At 47.1% G+C, this 19,826-nt stretch overlaps 2 protein-coding genes across 2 annotated transcripts in view; one reads left to right on the top strand and one right to left on the bottom strand.

The window, feature by feature from the left end:
- Positions 1–806: 806 nt before the first annotated feature.
- On the top strand, positions 807–18,286 carry IGFBP7 (insulin like growth factor binding protein 7; the record flags this gene model as incomplete). Its single annotated transcript, XM_052682988.1, has 5 exons — positions 807–1,488; positions 12,002–12,111; positions 13,265–13,381; positions 14,265–14,391; positions 15,495–18,286. Coding segments are annotated over 5 exons (1,056 nt in total), but the record flags the coding sequence as incomplete, so codon positions are not given.
- Positions 15,678–19,826, bottom strand: part of POLR2B (RNA polymerase II subunit B) — a 24,449-nt gene continuing 20,300 nt past the window's right edge. Inside the window, exons 19-25 of the mRNA XM_052682981.1 lie at positions 19,451–19,701; positions 19,275–19,364; positions 18,880–18,987; positions 18,301–18,414; positions 18,052–18,212; positions 17,091–17,286; positions 15,678–15,921 (exon numbers count right to left, since the gene is read on the bottom strand). Of these exons, the coding sequence (XP_052538941.1) occupies positions 15,832–15,921; positions 17,091–17,286; positions 18,052–18,212; positions 18,301–18,414; positions 18,880–18,987; positions 19,275–19,364; positions 19,451–19,701 (1,010 nt within the window). The 3' untranslated portion in view covers positions 15,678–15,831. The remainder of the gene's footprint in view (positions 15,922–17,090; positions 17,287–18,051; positions 18,213–18,300; positions 18,415–18,879; positions 18,988–19,274; positions 19,365–19,450; positions 19,702–19,826) is intronic.

The raw sequence follows: 19,826 nt of genomic DNA, 5'->3' as shown, positions 1-19,826 counted from the left end.
GAGAAAAGGAAAAAGAACAAGATATGCAAGCAGGAGAGGGGAGCCCTCACTCACCACCTCCCAGAGGCTCTCTGTGAGCAATGGCCCCATCGGCAAGTGAGACCCACAGGTTTGTCTACACCGAAGGAGCTCACAGTGGATGTCTGATGTGGCATGCAGAATGTCATTTTTTAGACCTACGCTCAAGTCTTTATCATGACGTTTGGTGAACCAAAGGGGCCTCCAGTTGCCTTTCTGTGCATAGCAGTTGTCTCTAGAATGCCTTGCAGTTTGTCAAGTTCCTCTAAATTCATCTTGCTTGCACAACACTGCTCTGATTGCACTTATTTTGCGCTCGGGGACCTCCAAGTGCCTTTCTCTTTGGCCTCAGGATTATCAGTGTTTTCCTATGCTTGCCAAGGACCTGTGATCTCTTTTTTTTATTTGTCCGGGGGCTTGCACGTGCCATTCAGCACATCCCTAGCATTTCCAAAGTCCTTGTCTGCTCAGTTCAGAGCTCCCCAGTTCATTTTGGTGCTCCAGAGACTTCCAGAGCCCTTTCAATTCAACGTAGGCTTCACAGCATCTTTCCGCACAGCCACTGGTCCTCCAGGTGTCCATGTGTTTGATTATCTGGACGAGGGAGTTAAACATGCCCTCGCTACATCTGTAGGTGACACCAAGTTGGAGGAAGTGTTGGATCTACTGCTCTTTTCAAATGTTATGATTTGGCAATAGATGAAAGTACTGACATTACGGACATGGCACAGTATATGGATTTTTGTCATTGATAACAAGTACAGTGTCACTAAATCCCTTCTCTTTCGCTCAAGATTTCCGCAGGTGCTGCCGCTAAGCAAGGCGTTATACTGACCGCGGTTCTCGCCGGCGGTACGGCCACTGGCGCGGCGGCCGACACGAGCCCCGGCGGGCACGGGGGGACCGGCGCCACGTGGGCGGTGCGGAGGAACGGCCGCCTCCCGGGGCGGGGTTTTCTGCGTCGTGGCTTAAGTCGGCGCGGGGCGGCGAGCCGGCGTGCCGCCATGCCGTTCCCGGTGTTGTGGGTTCTAGCGCTGCTGACGCCCGCCGTGGCGGCGGTGACGGAGCTGGGAGGCTGCGGACCGTGCGACGCCGCGCGGTGCCCGGCGCTGCCGCCGCGGGGCTGCCCGCTGGGCCGGGTGCGGGACGCCTGCGGGTGCTGCTGGCAGTGCGGGCGCGGCGAGGGCGAGGCGTGCGGCGGCTCCGGCTTTGGCGGCGGGCGTTGCGCCGCCGGGCTGGAGTGCGTGAAGAGCCGCAAGCGCCGTAAGGCGAAGGGCGGCCCGGGCCCCGCCGCCGCCTCCGGCCCCGCCGCCCCGGTCGGCGTGTGCGTGTGCAAGAGCCGCTACCCGGTGTGCGGCAGCGACGGGCTCACCTACGGCAGCGGCTGCCAGCTCCGCGCCGCCAGCCTGCGCGCACAGAGCCGCGGCGAGCCCGCCATCAGCCAGCGCAGCAAGGGAGCCTGCGAGCAAGGTGCGGGGCATGGGGTGGGCGGCGGCGTGGAGCGGGTGTGACGGGGAGCTGCTCGCTTTAGGGCTCCGCGGAGTCCCGGTGTCCCCTGCCCGGAGCCGCAGGCAGCGGCTGCCTTGCTGTTAGGCTTGAGTCTCATTCCAGTAGTAGAAAGCGGTGCGGCTGTTCTCTCTTGTTTTCCAGCGGCGGTGTAAGCGGCACAGCCCCGTGTTAGTGCTTGTCGGTGTTTTGCCCGCGGCTCATGTTGTAGGATGCTCTTGCACGGAGCAGAGGGGATGGATTCAGCAGAGGAAGATTGCGAGCAGTAAGAAAGATAAACATTCAGCTTAAATGGATGTGAAAGTCTCAGAAGTTAAGAGCCAGCATTGGTGTCATTGTCTTACTGTGGTTTGCCATTAAGACAGGTGGTGGATTTCTTCTGAGTTGCACGTAGCTGTCAGTGCTCACAAGACTTGTGAGTGGGAGCTCGGTTCTTCCCAAGGCTTTGCTTAGAGTCGGTGCTCTCGATAGAAGTGGTTCTGCTGCGGAGCCTCCACTAGCAATCCTGTTAGCATGGGAGAGCGTCGTTCTGCTGAATTCTCTGTTCTGGGTATCTGTGTTAACAGATATCTAACGTCCTCTCACAGTCACTACAAGCATGATCTATTAGGCAGGAGGCTTCTTCTGACTTGCCTGCCTTCAGCAGCTCTCACAAGCCTTCATTCTCTGTTCGTGACACTGACAGCTTCTCTGAAGAGGGCCTCAGTTGGGGACAGCACAAGCTGCATCCCTTCTTTGGAAGAGGCCCCTCTGAGTGTGCAGATGTGCAGCAGGGCATATGTATGGCTTAAGAACTGCTGGAATGTACTCCAACAGTATTGTGCAGTGCTATCAGTAAAATGTCACTCTGGGCAGTGACTCTCCTTTTGAATCCCACTATTGGGAGAGCTCTCTCAGGGGAGAGAGCAGAGCAGGAAAAGCGTGGGCTGCTCAGCAGTGGTCCAGCAGAGCCTGTTCTGTTCAGCCTTCTTTTGGCTGCGCAGTCCTTTCTTGCGCTGCTGTCCTTCTTCTGGGGGTATGTGTTGTTCTGTGGCTTGTAACTGAGGCCAGGATTCAGCCCACTCACCTGATGCTTTAGACATCTGGAAGTACTTGGTAGTTCAGAGGGGCTCACAGCAATTAAAGCTGGGAAGGGAAGGAGAGGTGACTTTTGAAACAGTGGCAGGTGATGACATCCATCCCATCAGGCCCTGATGGTACAGCCCTCTGGATAAAAGATAGCACTTTTCTGAATTCCTGGAAAAACGTAAATGCTGTGGAAGGTGGAGCTCTAGCATGCAATCCCTGGGCTATCAGCTTTGTGTCATTTGGGAACAAGAGGGAGCAGCCTTTCAAGTCTGAGTAGAAATCCAGAAAAAACATGTTTGTAGCAGACTGTTATTTATAGGAGTTATTTTTGGTGGGGTTTTTTTTGAGGGGGGAGGGAGGGGAGGGTGTGGTTTCATTTTTTTTATGTGTATCAAGTCAGGGGATGGGGGGGGCTTGCTTTTTGTTTAGCTTTGCTTGTTTGTTCATCCTATTTGAAAGTTTGTCCTAGGGAGGAGGAAATGGAGAGCTCTGACTGCTCTTGGCCTTCATTGTTGTCAGCAGGAAGGGAGGCAGCTGGGGATGGGGCATCCAGCGGAAGAGAGGAATGCGTCTGTTGTTAGGTGCTCACCTTCACCCACCCTTGCACCCCATGCTTAGGGTGGGGTAGGCAGTTAGGAGACAGGACACAAAGGTACAAGTGGGGGAAAATGCTGCTATTCTGTCCTTTTCTCCATTCCTGCAACTGTTTGCCCAAACCTCACCTTGCAAGTAAAGTGCGAGTGACCTAAGAGTCTTGAAACGCATCCTTTGTGATGATCACAGGGATCAGCTGCAGGCATGTAGAAGACTCAGGATCCTACTTCTTGTTTAATTGGGATAGCATCTCGTACTCGTTCTTGCCTTGTCTCCCTCTCTGTCCCACGTGTACCAGGTATTCAGAGAGTCTGAAGGAAATACGCCTCCTGAGGGGGTCAGTCATACTGATTTACTATAGGCAGCACTATGTGGACATAGTAAGCCCACTTATTTAACTTTTCTTAAATGCTGGTTGACTCTCTTGAACAGTCTAATTTTAAGGCATTCATTAAGTATCTTCCTTCCAGAAGGAAGTATTACAGAGCAAGCTTTCATCTCTGCTGCGTGACCACTTCTATGTGTGCTAAAGTTCAATTTGAATAGTAATGTCCAACAAAATTTCCCAGACACTGAAATGTGCAGGAAGTACCACTTGAATACATACATTGGGTTTCACAGAGATTTATTTGTAGAGTAAAACAGCCTATTAGCAAAGAACTCAGAAGGAATTATGAAAGGCTTAACATAGAAAACTCTACTTAAGATGCCCAGATTTCTCAACAACGGATTTACTTCCAAGGAGCTAGAAGTTCATTAAAATGCTATTTGACAAAGCTGACAAAATACAACTCCAGCTTGCCTACCACTGGGTTTTCTGTGCAACACTCTGCAGTTTTTGCTTGCTATTCAACAGCTGGGAACAACTTGGGGAATGAGCCAGTTCTTGGCTCTACATAGTGTGCCTTGACCTTGTCCTCGTGATTCTTTTTCTGCTGCTTGTTTTCCAGACATCCCTAGTCTGACGCCTGTGTCCTTTGTACAAAAATAATGAACCCATGCAGAAAAAAGGATTTCCGTAGCAGCCAGAAGTTCCAGCTGGTGGGTAAAGGAAGTCAGCTGAGAAGAGTTTGAGAGGATGCAGGCAGCCGTCCCTATACTGGCACTTGGCAGGTGCAGGGATCTGACCAATCCTCCCTGGAATGGGTTGCATAGGGGCAGGACCATTGAAAAGGGTTTAAGAAATGGATGTGTGGGAGCCTGCAGAGCTGCTCTGGGTGAGCAGCCAGCAATGGTGAGGCGCTCCTTGTAGCTCCACTCATGCTTTGCCCGTGAAAGGGCTCTGAGTTGGCTCAGAGGCAAACTGACATCACACAGGTGTGCAAGGATGCTCAGGACAGACTCATGACTTCTTTAAATTTTGGCTGCAGTTAATTTTTCAGTGCGTGTGCAGAAGCAATTTACAGGTAGCTAGGACTCAGGACAGCTGTGGTACTTACTGCCATGCAGAGCCACTTGCTGCAAGGAATTAGGATTGTATGGCTCATCTCATGCCAGGCAGAGCAAACCGTCAAAGCGCAAACTCCTATCAAAATGGGAAAAGGCTTCTTGGCATGCTGATCTCTCTGAGCTGAAAAATACCAGGCATGCACTGGTTGACCAAACAGTGCAAGAAAGAACAAATCTCTCTGTGTCATTCTTATCATTAGCTACCAGCAGATGTCTGCTTGAAGGGGCATGTTGTGACTGCTGGAAGTACTGCTTCATTTCACCCCAAGAATGAAGTCTCTGATACTGGTTTCAGCAGGGTCAAGATTTCTGGGTTGCTTCATTGCGACTGTCACAGATTTTTCCTTCCACAGTGGAAGCCAGTCGCCTTGCACAGACACAACACAAAGCTGGGCTTCAGAGGATGGTGTTTGTCAGGGAATTGGTGCTGGTTTGGACCTTGCTGCAAATGCTCCATGAAGGTAAAAATGCAAGGGCAGATAAAACAGAATCACAGAATGGCCAGGGTTGGAAGGGTCCTCAAGGACCATGAATCTCCAACCCCCCTGCCACATGCAGGGCCACCAACCTCCCCATTTTAAACTGTGGGGCTGCCCAGGGCCCCATCCAATCTGGCCTTGAACACCTCTACAGGGCATCCACAACCTCTCTGGGCAGCCTGTTCCAGCACCTCACCACTGTCATTGTAAAGAACTTCCCCCTGATACCCAACCAAAGTCTCCCCTCCCTCAACTTAAAACCATTTCCCCTTGTCCTGCAGTTATCAACCCTTTCAAAGAGTTGACTCCCCTCCTGTTTGTAGGCTCCCTTTATGTATTGGAAGGCTGCAATGAGGACATCCCACAACCTTCTTTTCTCCAGGCTGAACAAGCCCAGCTCCCTCAGCCTGTCTTCATAGGGGAGGTGCTCCAGTCCCCTGATCATCTTCGTGGCCTTCTTCTGGACCCTCTCCAACAGCTCCCTGTCTTTCTTGTACTGGGGGCTCCAGACCTGGACACAGTACTCCAGATGGGGTCTCACAAGAGCAGAGCAGATGGGGACAATCACCTCCCTGTCCCTGCTGGCCACCCCTCTTCTGATGGAGCCCAGGATACCATTTGCTTTCCGAGCTGCAAGGGCACACTGCTGGCTCGTGTTAAGCTTTTCATCCATCAAGACCCCCAGGTCCTTCTCTGCAGGGCTGCTCTCAAGGACCACTCCTTCCAGTCTATATGGATGCCTGGGGTTCCTCCGACCCAGGTGGAAAAACCTTGCACTTTGCTGTGTTGAATCTCATTAGGTTCACCCGGGCCCACCTTTCAAGCCTGTTGAGGTCCCTCTGAATGGTATCCCTTCCGCTACACCCCCACAAACTCATGCCACTTGACCTCATCAGTGCCCTGGTGCCCCATAAAGCTGTATCTGCTCTGCGAGTGGATTGTAGCTGAGTTCTCACAAGTTGCTTTTAAATCAAGAAACATAAATCTCTTCTGCTGGCGTGTTTCATCCAAATTCAGCTGTTGAGATTTTGACATCAGTTTTCTAATTTTGAGGCTTTTATTTGTTGTTTGAAGGTGGTTTTTTTTTTTAATCCACTCACAGAGTAGTGTAGAAACAGACATGTTTGGGAAAGAATGCTGGGAGGAGACACTTTTGTCACGGATATTGCCTTGTGTTCTTTTGATACAACGGCATTAAATTCAAAAAGCTTCCAAGTTTCTTAGGTACCAGAGATCATAGTTCGTATTATATCACATTCTGCAAGCAACTCCTCAGGATTTGTGCTTTTTAATTAACAAGTGGCTTAGATTTAGTCCTTTCCTACCGTTCTTTCTTCCCTAGGATATAAAGGACTTAAAATAATAGCTGCATTTTGTGAGTTTGTTCTTCTTGCTGGTGAAAGAGGATTAGGTAAGGTTTTGCTAAGAGGTTGAAAAATGAACTAAATCCCCTCATTCTCATGTGAAGTTGGTTTGGGTTTCTTTGGTGGGGGCCTTGTGGCAGTGGCCTGCTGCCCACTTTCTCCCACCACAAAGACGAGCATTGAATTTGTGGGTGGATCTTGTAAGCATCATCATGCTGCATCCACAGATTGTGTGGCACAGCAGGTGCACAGTGTGGCTGCATTGGGGGTTTTAGTGTGCTTTAGGGCACAGAGTGAGGATGTGATGGGGTTTGGCGTAGTGCTTGCTTTTCCAGCACTCTGTGCTTTGGGATTTTGAGACAGCAGGGCTGAAGTGTTGTGCTTGTATTTTGAAAAATAATCAGTGACTCTGTGGGTTTCTTTCCCACTGTTGTAGATCAGCGACCTTAATTCCTCCTTAACAGGCGTTTAGTTGTTTGAAAAGTTTTGGGTTCAATGGAGTTTAATACACATTAAGTTTTTATGGTTGCGGTGCTAAAATCTTATTAGGAAGTCTGTTTAGTGTATTACTCAGCAGCTCAGCATATAAGCTGGTATGCTTCTAGGAGAGCACCAGTATGGCTGGGACTGTGCAGTGTTTCCGCTGTCCAAGAGGGATCCCATGTTTTACCTGTGTCTTCATTCCTAATCATCATAGAAAACTAAAAATCAGCAGGAAGGAATGATTTCAGATCAGCAAATTCCTTCCCACGTTTGTTTTTCTGCTGGAAAGGCATGCTGTGTTTAAAAAATGCGTTTAATCCATTGTTGGACTGAAGTTCTTTGAGGTTCATACTAAACAGGAGATTATCAAGTAACGAGTCTAATCAGGTTGGACTTTTCAAAGCCCTGAGTGCTTTACTGTGAATAAATGCTGCCATGCCTGATTTCCACATCTCCCAGCCCTCATAGTGCCTAACAAAAAGGCTTCTGGGAGGAGGTGAAGGTGATTTCCTCTTCTTGTGCTAAGGTGGGCATCTCCTTTGGGCTGGGCATTCTGTTCTCAGAGCTCTTGCTTTAATTCCTTGGACTCTTCAGGGCCTGGTACAAGGAGAGGGAGAAGTAATATCTGAAGGAGGTCAATAAGGATGCTTGTAGTCACACAGGCACTCAGGGAATGGGGAAGGACAGAAAATGCTTGTACTTCCCATCTGCTATTGCCTCTCAGTGCTTTGCCCTGAGAAGGAGCTGCTAAGGGCGTGTGAGCTAGAATTAGCAAATGCTGCTTACAGAAGGTTCCCCTTCTCCATATAAAGGAATTTTGAAGGGAAAATACTTTCCCAGCGACTCAAGAGGTTGTATCAGTCTGTTTCAGGCTTGCAAGAGGTTGCAAGCTGTCTAGCTTTTGCTTTGTTGTTGCAAAATGAGTGTTCCCAGTCTGTATCTTATCCAGGGCTCCAGCAAAGCAGTGCAGCACTTGGGGGGGCTGGCTGGGAACCAGGCTGACACCCACGCTCTGATGTGTGGTACACTGCTTCATGTTTTAGTGTTCAGGGCTTCCCACACACATCTAAATACCAGGGTCCTTAGTGTTAGCCCCATGCCCGTTTTTTGTCTTCAGTGCCATACCTGCAGCTCCTTTGATTTTTATCAGTGGAGTTGTTGCTTTGGTTGCTGGTGCATGGTTTGTGCATTAACAAAGTCTGGGTCCTTTTATCTTAAAGAATGTGAATGTTTTGCTCAGAGAGGCAAAAGCATGCAGGAAGAGGGAGTGTCTAGCTGGATTCCCAGCTGAGGCTTGGGAAGGACAGCCAAGCCCACCAGCATGTCTGATCTTTGCTCTCAGACAATTTAGTGTGAGGTTTTTGGTGCTGACTGTGGAAGATCAAGAATTTAAAAGGCTGAACTGCTGTGTATTGACTTCTAGACTTTATGAAGTATCTTCGAGACTTCTCTGAAGGCCTTACTGCCTCACAGATTGTTCCTTGTGAGTTTGGAGTGGCCCTGTGGGCTGTGAGGCTTTGCTTCCCCTGTGACCAGGCACTTGCCCCTTGGTGGCTGTGGGATTGTCCCTGTTTTTGAAGGTGGGGGCAGAGCAAGTGGCAGCCTGGTGTGCTTAGTTCAGTTGTGGGCCCCACACTGCAAGAAAGTCATCGGGGCTTGCAGTGTGTCCAGAGAAAGGCAACAGAGCTGTGTCTGGAGCACAAGTCTTATGGGGAAGACCAGCTGAGGGAGCTGGGGATGCTCAGCCTGGAGAAGAAGATGCTCAGGGAGACCTTATGGCTCTCTGCAGCTGCCTGAAAGGAGGCTGTGGTGAGGTGGGATCCGACTCTTCTCCCTGGTAAAAGCAGTAGGCCAAGAGGGAATGGCCTTATGTTTTGCCAGGGATTATTCAGGTCAAATATTAGGAAACATCTCTGAAAGAGTGGCACAGGCTGCCCAGGGAGGTGGTGCAGTCAGCATCCTTGGAGATGTTTAGGAACCATGGACTTGTGGCTCTGAGGAAAGTGGTTAGTGGATATGGTGGGGATGGGCTTGGACTGGATGGTCTTAGAGATCTTTTCCAGCCTCAGTGATTCTGTGATTCTAGAGGTGGTGGAACTGAACTCCACACAGAGGGAGCTTCGGTGACCCCGAGTAGGAATGCGCCATCCTTGTGGTGTGAGTAAGGGATGGATGGGCGGGCTGGGATGGGAGCTTCATCGAGGGAGTCACAGGCTCTGCCATATGCTGCTTTAGAAGAAAAGCAACTGAATAATAACCATGGGGACTCCTCTCTGATTGCTGACATAATGCAGATCATCAGCTCTCTGTTACTGGCAGAACAAACAAGCCCCGCATGCACAGGCTCCTCGCCCAGAGTGAATGAGCACAGTGCATGGGCTCTGTATGTAAGCCCTTTCCCGGGCCAGAGAGAGCTATTTATCTTACAAACAATGATGAGAGCCACCGGGAAATGCCTGGAGTGCCTGTGGAGAGCAGCTGATGTCTATCAGCAGTTTATGGTGTCCTGTCAGCCAAGGGAGCGCCTGTGCATTCAGGGTAAGAAGCAGCAGGCTGCACTGCATGCAGCACAGAGCCTCTGGTGGAAAGCAGAGACCACTCAGCTGGGCTGATGTCTCCATCATCTGGGCTTGGTTCTGCTCTCAGTGACTGTTTTCATCAGCTTGTGCAACCTGCAAGTTCCCAGCCCAAGGGAAGCATACAGAGGAAGGTTCCTTTTCATGGGCAGTCCTGTAACTGGAAAAACTGGAGCTCAAAGAGGCAGGATGTAAGGTAGAGAGCATTCTTGCTGGCACGAATCAACTCGTGTTCTGTACGAGGTGGGATCGTTTCCGGTTCCGCTGAGCACACGGTGGCATTGCTCTGTATGTGAGATCCTGTAAGCGAGGGGGGTCACTTAAAAGAGTGAACGTGTTCACATTGTCTGGAGACCATGGAAGGCTCAGGCATTCCCTGCCTGATGTCTCGTTGCAGGGTCCCACTTCTCCTGCCCATTCCTGGGGTAGGGGCTACTTAGGGAGGCTGTGGGAGAGAATGTGATGTGGTGTCAGCTCACGGAGGGGGTGTAACTACTGCTGCATTACTGCAGTCTGTTTGTGACTGTCTTAAATCTGTTGACTTCTTGGCTTTTCTTGTTTATTTTTAATGGAGGATGAAGCCCAACTCCAGACCTTTGGAAATCTGGATTAAAGTAAAATATCCCAGGAGACCAAACTGACTCTTCCCACGGCACTGTTGCATCTTTTTAGGATCTTTATTCCATCTTGGTCTGAGGGCTGTCTCAGATGGAGACAGAAGCCTGTGAATGCTTCCCGTTCATTTGCAACCAAAGACAGAGTCTCACATTCCTCACCATTAGAACCAGATATGCATCCTAAGCTTGGGGCTGCTCCATGATGGCCAAGCTCTTACATGCTTTGGCTGCTGTGCTAAACCAGCCAGAGCTTAGCCATGAAGTGAACCAGTTTAACAGCGTCTTGAAGTCACTGTCAGGCTTTTAATGTAAGATTCAGGGTCTCTTCATTTCTGCAGTGGCAGATTGTGGCAGATTTGTAGCAGCTGATTTGTGGTTTTTTTCTGTCTGGTGGAGAACTCCAGCAACTGGTGATAAAGAGGAAGGTGTTATACTGGGATGAATGTAGCCCTTCCTGCTGGGCAGCCTTGAAATCATCCCTGGGAAGTGTGCCTTGCAGTCAGGGGACTTTGGATGGTTGGAGCATCACGTGTATTTTGGGAGGTCCTTGCAGGGTGTGAGGTGAACTAAGCAGCCTGGAGACTTGCTGAGCACCCCATTGTTTAAGGGACACCAGAAAAACAATAGCTGATGTCCTGAGGAAGTGGCTGTGCTGAGAAAGAGGAGCAGAGTGTGTGACCTGTGGTGGCCCTGTTGTGGGGACAGCTGTGACTTTGAAACACCCCTTTCCTGGCCCATGCCCAACTCTGCAGCAGCACGGCGAGCAGTAGGTTAAGCTAGGTAATGAAGCACTGAATAAATCATTCGCTCAGCTCACAGAATCTGTTCTGTACGAGTGGATTGCAGTATTTGTGAGGAAACCTGGTACCTGGCTTACCTTATTGATTGTATGATGTGGTTTTAATGGTCTGCAAAGGGTGCACAGATAGCTTCTGTGCTGCTGCCTCTTGTTAAATGCAGGAGGACTGGGATACGTCTGTGAGGGTGGATGTGGGCTGCTGTGAGATAGACCTAAATGCTGCTCTGGGGTAGGGTGCATGTGCAGACTGGGGGCAAGGCCTCTTTTTCCACAGGAAATGCTTTCTAGTGAAGAGAAGCCTACCTCTTCAGTGCAGAAGGGGAAAATCAGCTGTGTTCTTCAAGCTGTCAATAAGTGGAAATAAACACGATGGGCTCCATTGGTCTGCACTTCCTCTTATGGGACATTAATAGCCACATTTTGCAAAGTAGCAGTGGTTCCCCCATTAAAGAGGGATAAAACAGAAACACAGTTCTTTCCTTTGTGGGATATGGGTTATGTCTCGGATGTTTTCCAGCCTGAGGGGTAAACATCTCTTAGGCAGAGCTGCAAAACAGCTTTGCTCACGTCAGGCTTTGAAAACAACTCCTCATTTAATTTTAACCAGAAGTTGGCACTCCCTGAGGAAAGCAGAGCTCTGTACTCACCCGGTTCTTTCTCAGACCCCCTCCTGGGAGAGCTGTGCCACCCTCTACAGCCAGCCCCCTTTGGATGAGTGTTGCACACAGGTAGCCTTGGATTCTGCTAGCCAAATGCCACCATCTGTGCTGCTTATTAAAATCATGCTGGGAGAAGATAGCAGCAGAGCAATCTCTGGCATGGGAGAATAATTGAGACCCTTCTGTTTCCCAGGAAGTTTGGAATGAAGGTCCTTTTTCTCTGTGGCGTCTGTGTTGAAGTTGCACTTGGTAACCACGTGGTACACAAAGATGGCACACCAAGCAGGCACCCTCCTCACCTTGTCCTCAAAACCCATCAGAAGTGACAGGCCCCAAGGCAGAGGCCTTGCAATCACCCAGTGCTTAGAATTGTTTCTTCCTCTTTGCAGGACCCTCCATTGTGACCCCTCCTAAGGACATCTGGAATGTGACAGGAGCACAGATCTACCTGAGCTGTGAAGTCATTGGCATCCCAACACCTGTCCTCATCTGGAACAAGGTGAGGACCTTGCCTCTTAATGTCTAGCAAAGTTAAGTTAGCTGAAACTGCTTAGTAAGCAACAGGACATAAAGTCAAAGGAAATTGCTCATAGAAATTCACATCTTTGATGAGGTCTCCCATCTGTGCAGTTCTTTCCACCCCTAAACATCTGGCTTTGCTTAATCTATCTTTAATCATCTCTTTTTCCAAACTTGTGTTGGTCTCAGCACGGAACGGGACTTGTGTTTTTCCTGGTATTCAGAGCGTGTAGGCAGTGTCCCTTGACCTGCTGTCACCCTGCTGACGGCAGTGACGGAGGCAGCTGGATGCAGCTGACCTAGCGTGAGGCACTGGAGCATGGGATAGTTATCTCTGATATAGCAGGCAGCGTGCTGATGGAGGCAGGGTGCTGGTAACACCTGGCTCTGAGCAGGGACCAGTCTTGAGCGGGGAAGATCCTGGTCACAGGACTCAAGAAACTGTGAGACCTGGGCTCAGACAGCAAGCAGCACAGAATAACTCACTCTGGGCACACTGCTGGTCTTTCGCTGACGCTGTGCCTGCCTGGAAGAATGCTAGGCTTGCTGCAGCGGAAATATGTGGGTGCTGTCCCTGATCTGCATCTAGGGTAGGTCATACAGGCACAGAGCATTCCTGGAACAATGCTCACACATTTGATTTTCTGCTGCTGCCACACTAAAATGATGGGATCATCAGGAAAGGTGTGTGTGGACCACAGTCAACTCCTGCTGGCCCCCAACCCAAGCCAGAAGGCAGCTGCTGCAGGCTGCCAAGCTGGATTCATGCATGGGTACCAGCAGCTGTAGGTGGCTGAATCCTTACTGAGTGGGAGCATCACTTAATGGCTTAAACGTGCCTATGGGAGTGTGCACAAATATTCTGTGATCAGTGCGGGGCGTGTTTGCAGTATTCAGCAGCAGGCACACCAAAAGTTGTGCTGCTCTTTCTGTTCCCACGGAGGCAAGGGGAAGACAGCCCTAGTGCACACATTGGAGCTGCACTACATACAGGATGAGATTAAATATCAGCACTAGAAAAACACTACTTCCATACAAAATGTAGTCATATAGATCTAATGTTGATCTTGTTGCTACAAGTTCTAGCGTAAATAAGACCCGAAACGCTCACACCTTTCTGACCTTCTGTTTAGATCATTCAAGGACAGTATGGTATCCAGAGAATGGAGCTTCTGCCTGGCGACCGAGAAAATCTGGCTATTCAGACCCGAGGAGGTCCTGAGAAACATGAAGTGACCGGCTGGGTACTGGTAAGTACTTGTGCAAACTGTTTGCAAACAGTGCAGTTTGCAAACAACCCATCTACAGAAGATGTATTGCAATGGATAGGTCACTTAGAGGAAAAGAATCTCTCTGTGTAGAAAGTCTGCAGAAGGCCTAAGACCTCCCCCAGTCTGAGACCTTCTAGCTTTAGCAGCTGTCTTTGCTCCAGTGACACACACCACCTGCTGCAGAATAACACAGTGCAGAAGCCATCAGCTGTCACAGAGCAAGTTTCTTAAGGTAGCAGAGTACCTGCAGCCCAATGACCAATTGCCACATGTTAAAGGGAAGCAGTAGGGAGGGAGCTGCTCTGCATCCCAGTAAGGGAATTGCAACAGTAAGTACCATGGCTCCCAGCTGCAGAGAATCTGGCTTAGGCAAGGCCAAGTGGTTCCTGCAACACATGCCAAAGCAGAGGGGGAAACAGGGAAGATTTTGAGCCAGTCATTTTGCAGAACTAACTGCCTAGATGCAGAATGTTCTTGGAAGGATTGTTTTTTTATTATTCCTGTTTCCGGACTCTTGCCAAGCGTGCAGGGTTCCAACATAGCTCCAAACTAAGTAAATACTATAAAAGAAAGGGAGTGTTACAGCATGCTCAGTCTGGCCTAGCAAACTGCAGCAATGGTAGGCTGAAGATCAGGAGCAGCTTGTCCCATGCTGCTGGAGAATACCATAATATGAACTAAACAGCTGTTCAGAACAGGCAGAGCAACTGTGCAATCAGTATGGTCTCTAAAGGTTAATAGATACTTTATCCTTTCTGCTAATCCCATTATTTAATTAGGAAATTAACAACTTACTTCTATCATGAGGTATCTCTGCTTCTTCACAGGATACTTACTGGGGAGGGGATGTTTCTTTCCCTAGATATCTCCTCTGAGCAAAGAAGATGCTGGAGAATATGAGTGTCATGCATCAAATGCCAAAGGAGAGGCAACAGCTTCTGCAAAAATTCATGTTGTGGAAACTCTGCATGAAATAGCCCTGACAAAAGGTAAGTAGTGTGGCTGAACATTCAGTAGCTCTCTCCTCTCTCAGCTTACTTAATTACTTGATCCAGAATGACCATTCCTATTTAATACTGTCAAATTCAGATGCAGCTTCCAGTAGGTTTGAGAGGACACTGCCAGCCCATCTCAGTTGCCAGAGTTCCCAGGGGGTTGTCAAGTAACCCAAAATGCTGTAAAGTACTGGAGATTAAGATGCCAAATGAAAAACAGCTTTTGGGTAGATTGTGGGTTTTTTTTCTATAGCACTTTTCATTGTTTTTCTAGCCCTTAATTAGTACCCTTTTTCCCCTGTTCTCAAAACACTTCCAAGCCTGCCCATTTCACCTGGCAGCAGGATTGACATAACCATCCCCAGAAAGAACAGGGAGTTCAAGCACTCCAAATTCTTTAGTCTTTCTTTAGTTTAAATGGAGTGGCTTTAACAGGAGGTTAAATCTGGGTCTTTGTATCCCTGAATAGCTGAAAGGCTTTCAGACAGTATTAACAACATCTGGTGTTGAATTAACAACAAAATGAATCCCAGCATCACTTTAAGCACAGCAGCCTTTACCATGGGTTTTTAGCTCTCTCTCTTTCCAGACATCATTCTTATGGCTAGTACTGAGTTGTGCCACAAATAGCAGGAACTTGTGAGCTAGAATTTAAGATACTTACTGAGAGGGAGAGCAAGGGTGGAGTGCTGCATGTGTTGCTTTGTGGTTTACGTCTTCTGTGCACACAGCTACTGCTGTTTCTTGTCAGCTATAGGAAAGCTCCCAAGTAAGCAGTCCGTAGCTAAGCAATAAGCTGGCAGGCCCCCTTTTTTGGAGAAGGAGCTGATAATATTAATGGATTATTTTCAGATGGAACAGGCTGCTCCATAGCTATATGCTACGCCCTTAGGGAGTCAGTGCCTGATTTCTCAGTGATCTCAACCCAGAAAAATGCCACCTACACCCTCCTGCTGCAATTGGAGTCCTCCTGTGGGAAGGGAAAGAAAGCATCCTCAGATAAGACATCAGAAAAGTCACTTCCCCAGCTGCTGTCCGAGCTCTGACATTAACCCTTGAAACAGTGTGCAGCCTAACATGTTTCTGTTTTTCCACAGATGATGGTGCAGAGCTGTGATCTGAGGACTTTCACTTATGCACCGTTTTAAGTTAGTATTTTGGAAAGCTGCAGCCTCAGGCTTTTTCTAGCTCACTAATCATTCTCTTACCTCCTTTATTCTTCGATTACCCATTTGCTTGCACACTTCCTTTGCAGATATACAAATAAAGAGATTCACGAGTTCAATTACAAATTTTAATTCTATTTACAGGAAATAAACATACTTTTAAAGAGCATACAGCTGATGAGTAAGACTATTTTAAACACAACCTACACGAAATTAAACAAAATCTGCATACTTCAGTCTCACATTTTAAAAAAACCTCTTTAAGAAGCTAAACACTCATCATCCGAGGTGCAATACTCATAGACATCAGCTCTTGGAAGAGGAGTTTGCAGGCGTAGGGCATTCGAACCAAAGATATCTGGGAAGAGATTTCAAGAGTTGTGAGTGATTGATAAGCACTCCTAAAGCATCAACTAACTACCCAGCTTGAGTCAAGTTTTTTGACTGATTTTTGGATGTTTGGAAGTTTTTTTGAATGACTCTATCAAACTGAAAGAGGGTGCATTTAAGTTGGATATAAAGAAAAAAGTGTTTTTACAGTGAGGGGGGTGAGATGAGGCAATTGCACAAATCTCCCAGAGTTGGTGGAAGCCCCATTCCTGGAGACATTAAAAGCCAGGCTTGATGGGGCTCTGAGCAACCTGATGTAGTTGTTCCTGTTCAATGCAGAGGAGTTGGACTAGATGGCCTTTAAAGGTCCCTTCCAACTCTGTGGATTCTATGATTCTGAATCAGGCATGAGAGCATTTAACACGGATTGGTTAAGGACAGCAATAAAGCAAGAGGAAAGCAGAGACAGGCTATAGAGTCTACAAAACAGCTATCCAGAATTAACTTTTTCAACAGGAAAAAAAAAGGCAGCCAGGGGATTTGATCTTCAATAAAAATAATTTAAACAGGGGCACATTTGCACAGCAAAGCATGCCTCCTATGCAGTAACTACAGTTAAGATTTCCAGCATATGTCCCTACAAGCAGCAGTCAGTTCCCAGCACACCAACAAACCTATTTAAAGTGATTCTTTTTATCTCTGCTGCCAATCTGCCTTGACACAGCTCTTTAGCTATGCACACACTATAGAACAAACACTATAAATAATACTGTACGAAAAAAAGCACATGCTATAAATAATCATGAAAAGAAGTGCTACACAAAAGACCTTCCCATGGGAACCCCAATCTCAGGCATAAAGTATCTGCATGGGGACAACCACAGTTCTAAATTCCAGCAATTTGGAGTCTTACTGTTTAATATTCTAAAAATAAGCTCTCCAACTGCTCACTTTTGAAATCTCTCCACTGCAAAATAGTTGAGCAGCATTTCCTGCCAAGTGACGGTCCAACAGTCTAACAGGAAACATCCGAATCAACTAGGACACTGTAAACAAGTAAGTAGCTATGAAGCTAAAGAAGCACTTGTTCTCATGTTTCTTTAAACATTTTCATTTAAACATAACTAACTTCTCCCTTCTGCTGTTCACGGGAGTCATATTTCCTCTGAGTCACTGAATGGTGAAGCCCACACTTACCTGTGTTTTATTTCGGCATCCTCGGCATTCGTACGTGTGAGTCCTTGTGTTTGCAATTGCCATGATCCCACAGAGGTTACACACGTGGACTTGGTACGGGTCTGATGCCTCAAACAACCTCTCTCTCAAGAACTGGGCTGCTCCATGGGCAATCTGACAATCTCGTTCCATTTCTCCAAAACGAAGGCCACCATCACTAGGTACAAAAAAAAAAACAAAACAACTTGAGTTCTCTGGCACCATACATCAGTGCTTGTTGCTACAACAAGTAACCTGACAGAGACGGAACAGCAATATTCCAAGGCAGGAGTAAATCTGGGCATTAATTTTCCCCCACAAATAGAAATGTTGTAAGTAAATGCTAACACAACATTGTTAACTGCTGGGGGCACATGGCTAAGTATTGGTAAAGCAGCTATCAGATACCATACAGATAGAGCACAACACTATATAGCAAAGTGATGAAAACCATTAAATCATCCTCTGCTCCTCTATGCTGGTTTTGACACAGAGACAATCACATACCCATTACTATGATAGGTAAGACAGACCCAACTTGGCAATTTTTTTTTTTTTTTTTTCCAAAACAGCAAGACAACAAGAAACTATGACAACACTGAAAACAATTTCTTCCCTCCTATCCCTTCTTCTCTGGCACAACATCACTCCTTTGCTTCTGGATTTTCTTTATACTTCCTCCTCCTCTACAAGTAGAACACTTGGTTTCTGCTTCTCCTTCCTTCTCAGACTGTTCCAACATGCATCTTCCCAGCAGACCTCTGTTCTCCACTAGCTGCTGTAGCATAGCTGCCTTCCGTGGGGCACAGTCCTTCTGGAACAGACTGCTCCAGCAGCCACAGTTCCCGACAGACTACACACTCCAGTGTGGGCTTCTCTCCACAGAAGCAGCAACTAAAGACTCCAAAGGGAAGAGTGTATAGAAAATAATAAACATCCTTACCGAGATCTTCCTTCCATGGGCTGTCTGTTAAGTATCTGGATGGGCCCTCTTGCACGAGAATGGATTTTGTCATCTACCATGTGCTTCAGCCGCTGATAATATGTAGGACCAATGAAGATCTGTGATGTGATTTTTCGCCCAGTGAAGCCATTGTAGAGGACCTAAAGCAGTCAATGCAGTCACTGAACCATAAGCCTTACTGTCTGCCAAACGTATTAAAAATACAATGAATTGATGTTTTGGTTGTACCTCATTTCCTCTTAAATGATAACCATAATCTGATAGAAGATTGGAAATCTTCTGCACATTGACAGCATCATTAAATGGTGTAGCATCACCAATTTCTCCCTTATTTGCCGACACCTACAGAGAAAAGATTTGCAAAAACTTGTCAGATTTCTCAGCATCAAGCAATACATTTCAAATAATTTTAGCTATAATTTTAATGCCAGAACTTGAGATTCCCTACCCATGATAGTGCCGTATCTTCTTTCGTTATCAGCTACAAAATTTAGCTGAGGTTTTCAAAACTGGACAATATCAACAATTTTCTACTCCTTTTTCTAGGTTACAGGATACATTTGGAATAAAAGCAACAGATATTTGCTGGACAAAATTTAGAAGATCGTAGGTCCTCCAAGAAACTTTTCTATTTGCCATTACGTAAATGGAGAAGAACTGTTGTTGTTTTTTAACTGCATTAGCACTTACCACTTACGTGTATTTAATGCTTGCTTGTGTATATTTACAAAAATATATATATATATATGTATACACGTATATTAACTCATATCCCTTAAAACATGCAGCATAAAACATTCTTCTTACCTTCCCCTGAAGACATTCAATCAAGTGACCAATGGTCATGCGGGAAGGAATGGCATGGGGGTTGATGATGATATCTGGTGTGATGCCTTCACAGGTGAAGGGCATGTCCTAGAACACCAAAACAGGCAGTCAGTACTTCCCAGCACACCAGCTTTACAAAAAGCAGTCCACAGATTCTAACTGTATCTTTAAAGTATTTCAAGGGCCCTGAGATACCACGGTAAGGAACAGTAGCATCCCTTTCTGAACACATTCTACCCAAATTTAAATCCACATTTTGCATGCCAGTACATGTTCCATAGATTACTTACTCGCGTTGGTTTCAATGCTAAAAACACAGAGAAGATGAAATGCTAATAAAGTATTATAAAAAAAAAAAAAAAAAGAATCACTACCTCTTGCCTGTACTGGATACCACAGGTTCCTTTCTGACCATGTCTGCTGGCAAATTTATCTCCTATTTGAGGGATTCTTACAGACCGTACCTGTGAACCATAGGAAAACATTAAATGGGAAAATTAGATACAGAAAAAAGTTGTTAAGTAGAAAACACGTACAGGTTGGTGCTCACCCTGATCTTGCAGAATTTGTATCCTTCCTGGTTAAGAGTTACCATGACCTGATCTACAATACCAGTCTCGCTAGTTCGCAGAAAAGTGCTACAGTCTCTCTTGGTGAAGCGCCTGTTAGTGCTCTCCAGTTCATCTTCGTTTTCTGGCAGAGTTACTGTTTTGCCAATGATGACATCATCCCCAGACACACGTACTCCAGGTGCAATCAAACCATCGTCATCAAGTTTGTCATAGATTGCATGTCTCATACCTCAGGGGACAGAAAAAGTTAAAAATAGATTCCCAAGCTTTTCAACATCAAGACTTGGATGTTCTGTAGAAATTCAACCAGTCTGCTTACAGTTTTAGCCTGTCGATAATAAAATGTCTGAATAT

The sequence above is a fragment of the Tympanuchus pallidicinctus genome, unplaced genomic scaffold (assembly GCF_026119805.1).
Source record: "Tympanuchus pallidicinctus isolate F22 unplaced genomic scaffold, pur_lepc_1.0 scaffold2, whole genome shotgun sequence".
Lineage (NCBI taxonomy): Eukaryota > Metazoa > Chordata > Aves > Galliformes > Phasianidae > Tympanuchus > Tympanuchus pallidicinctus.
Note: the sequence above shows the minus strand (reverse complement) of the source record. Positions and strands in the feature narration are given on the sequence as shown.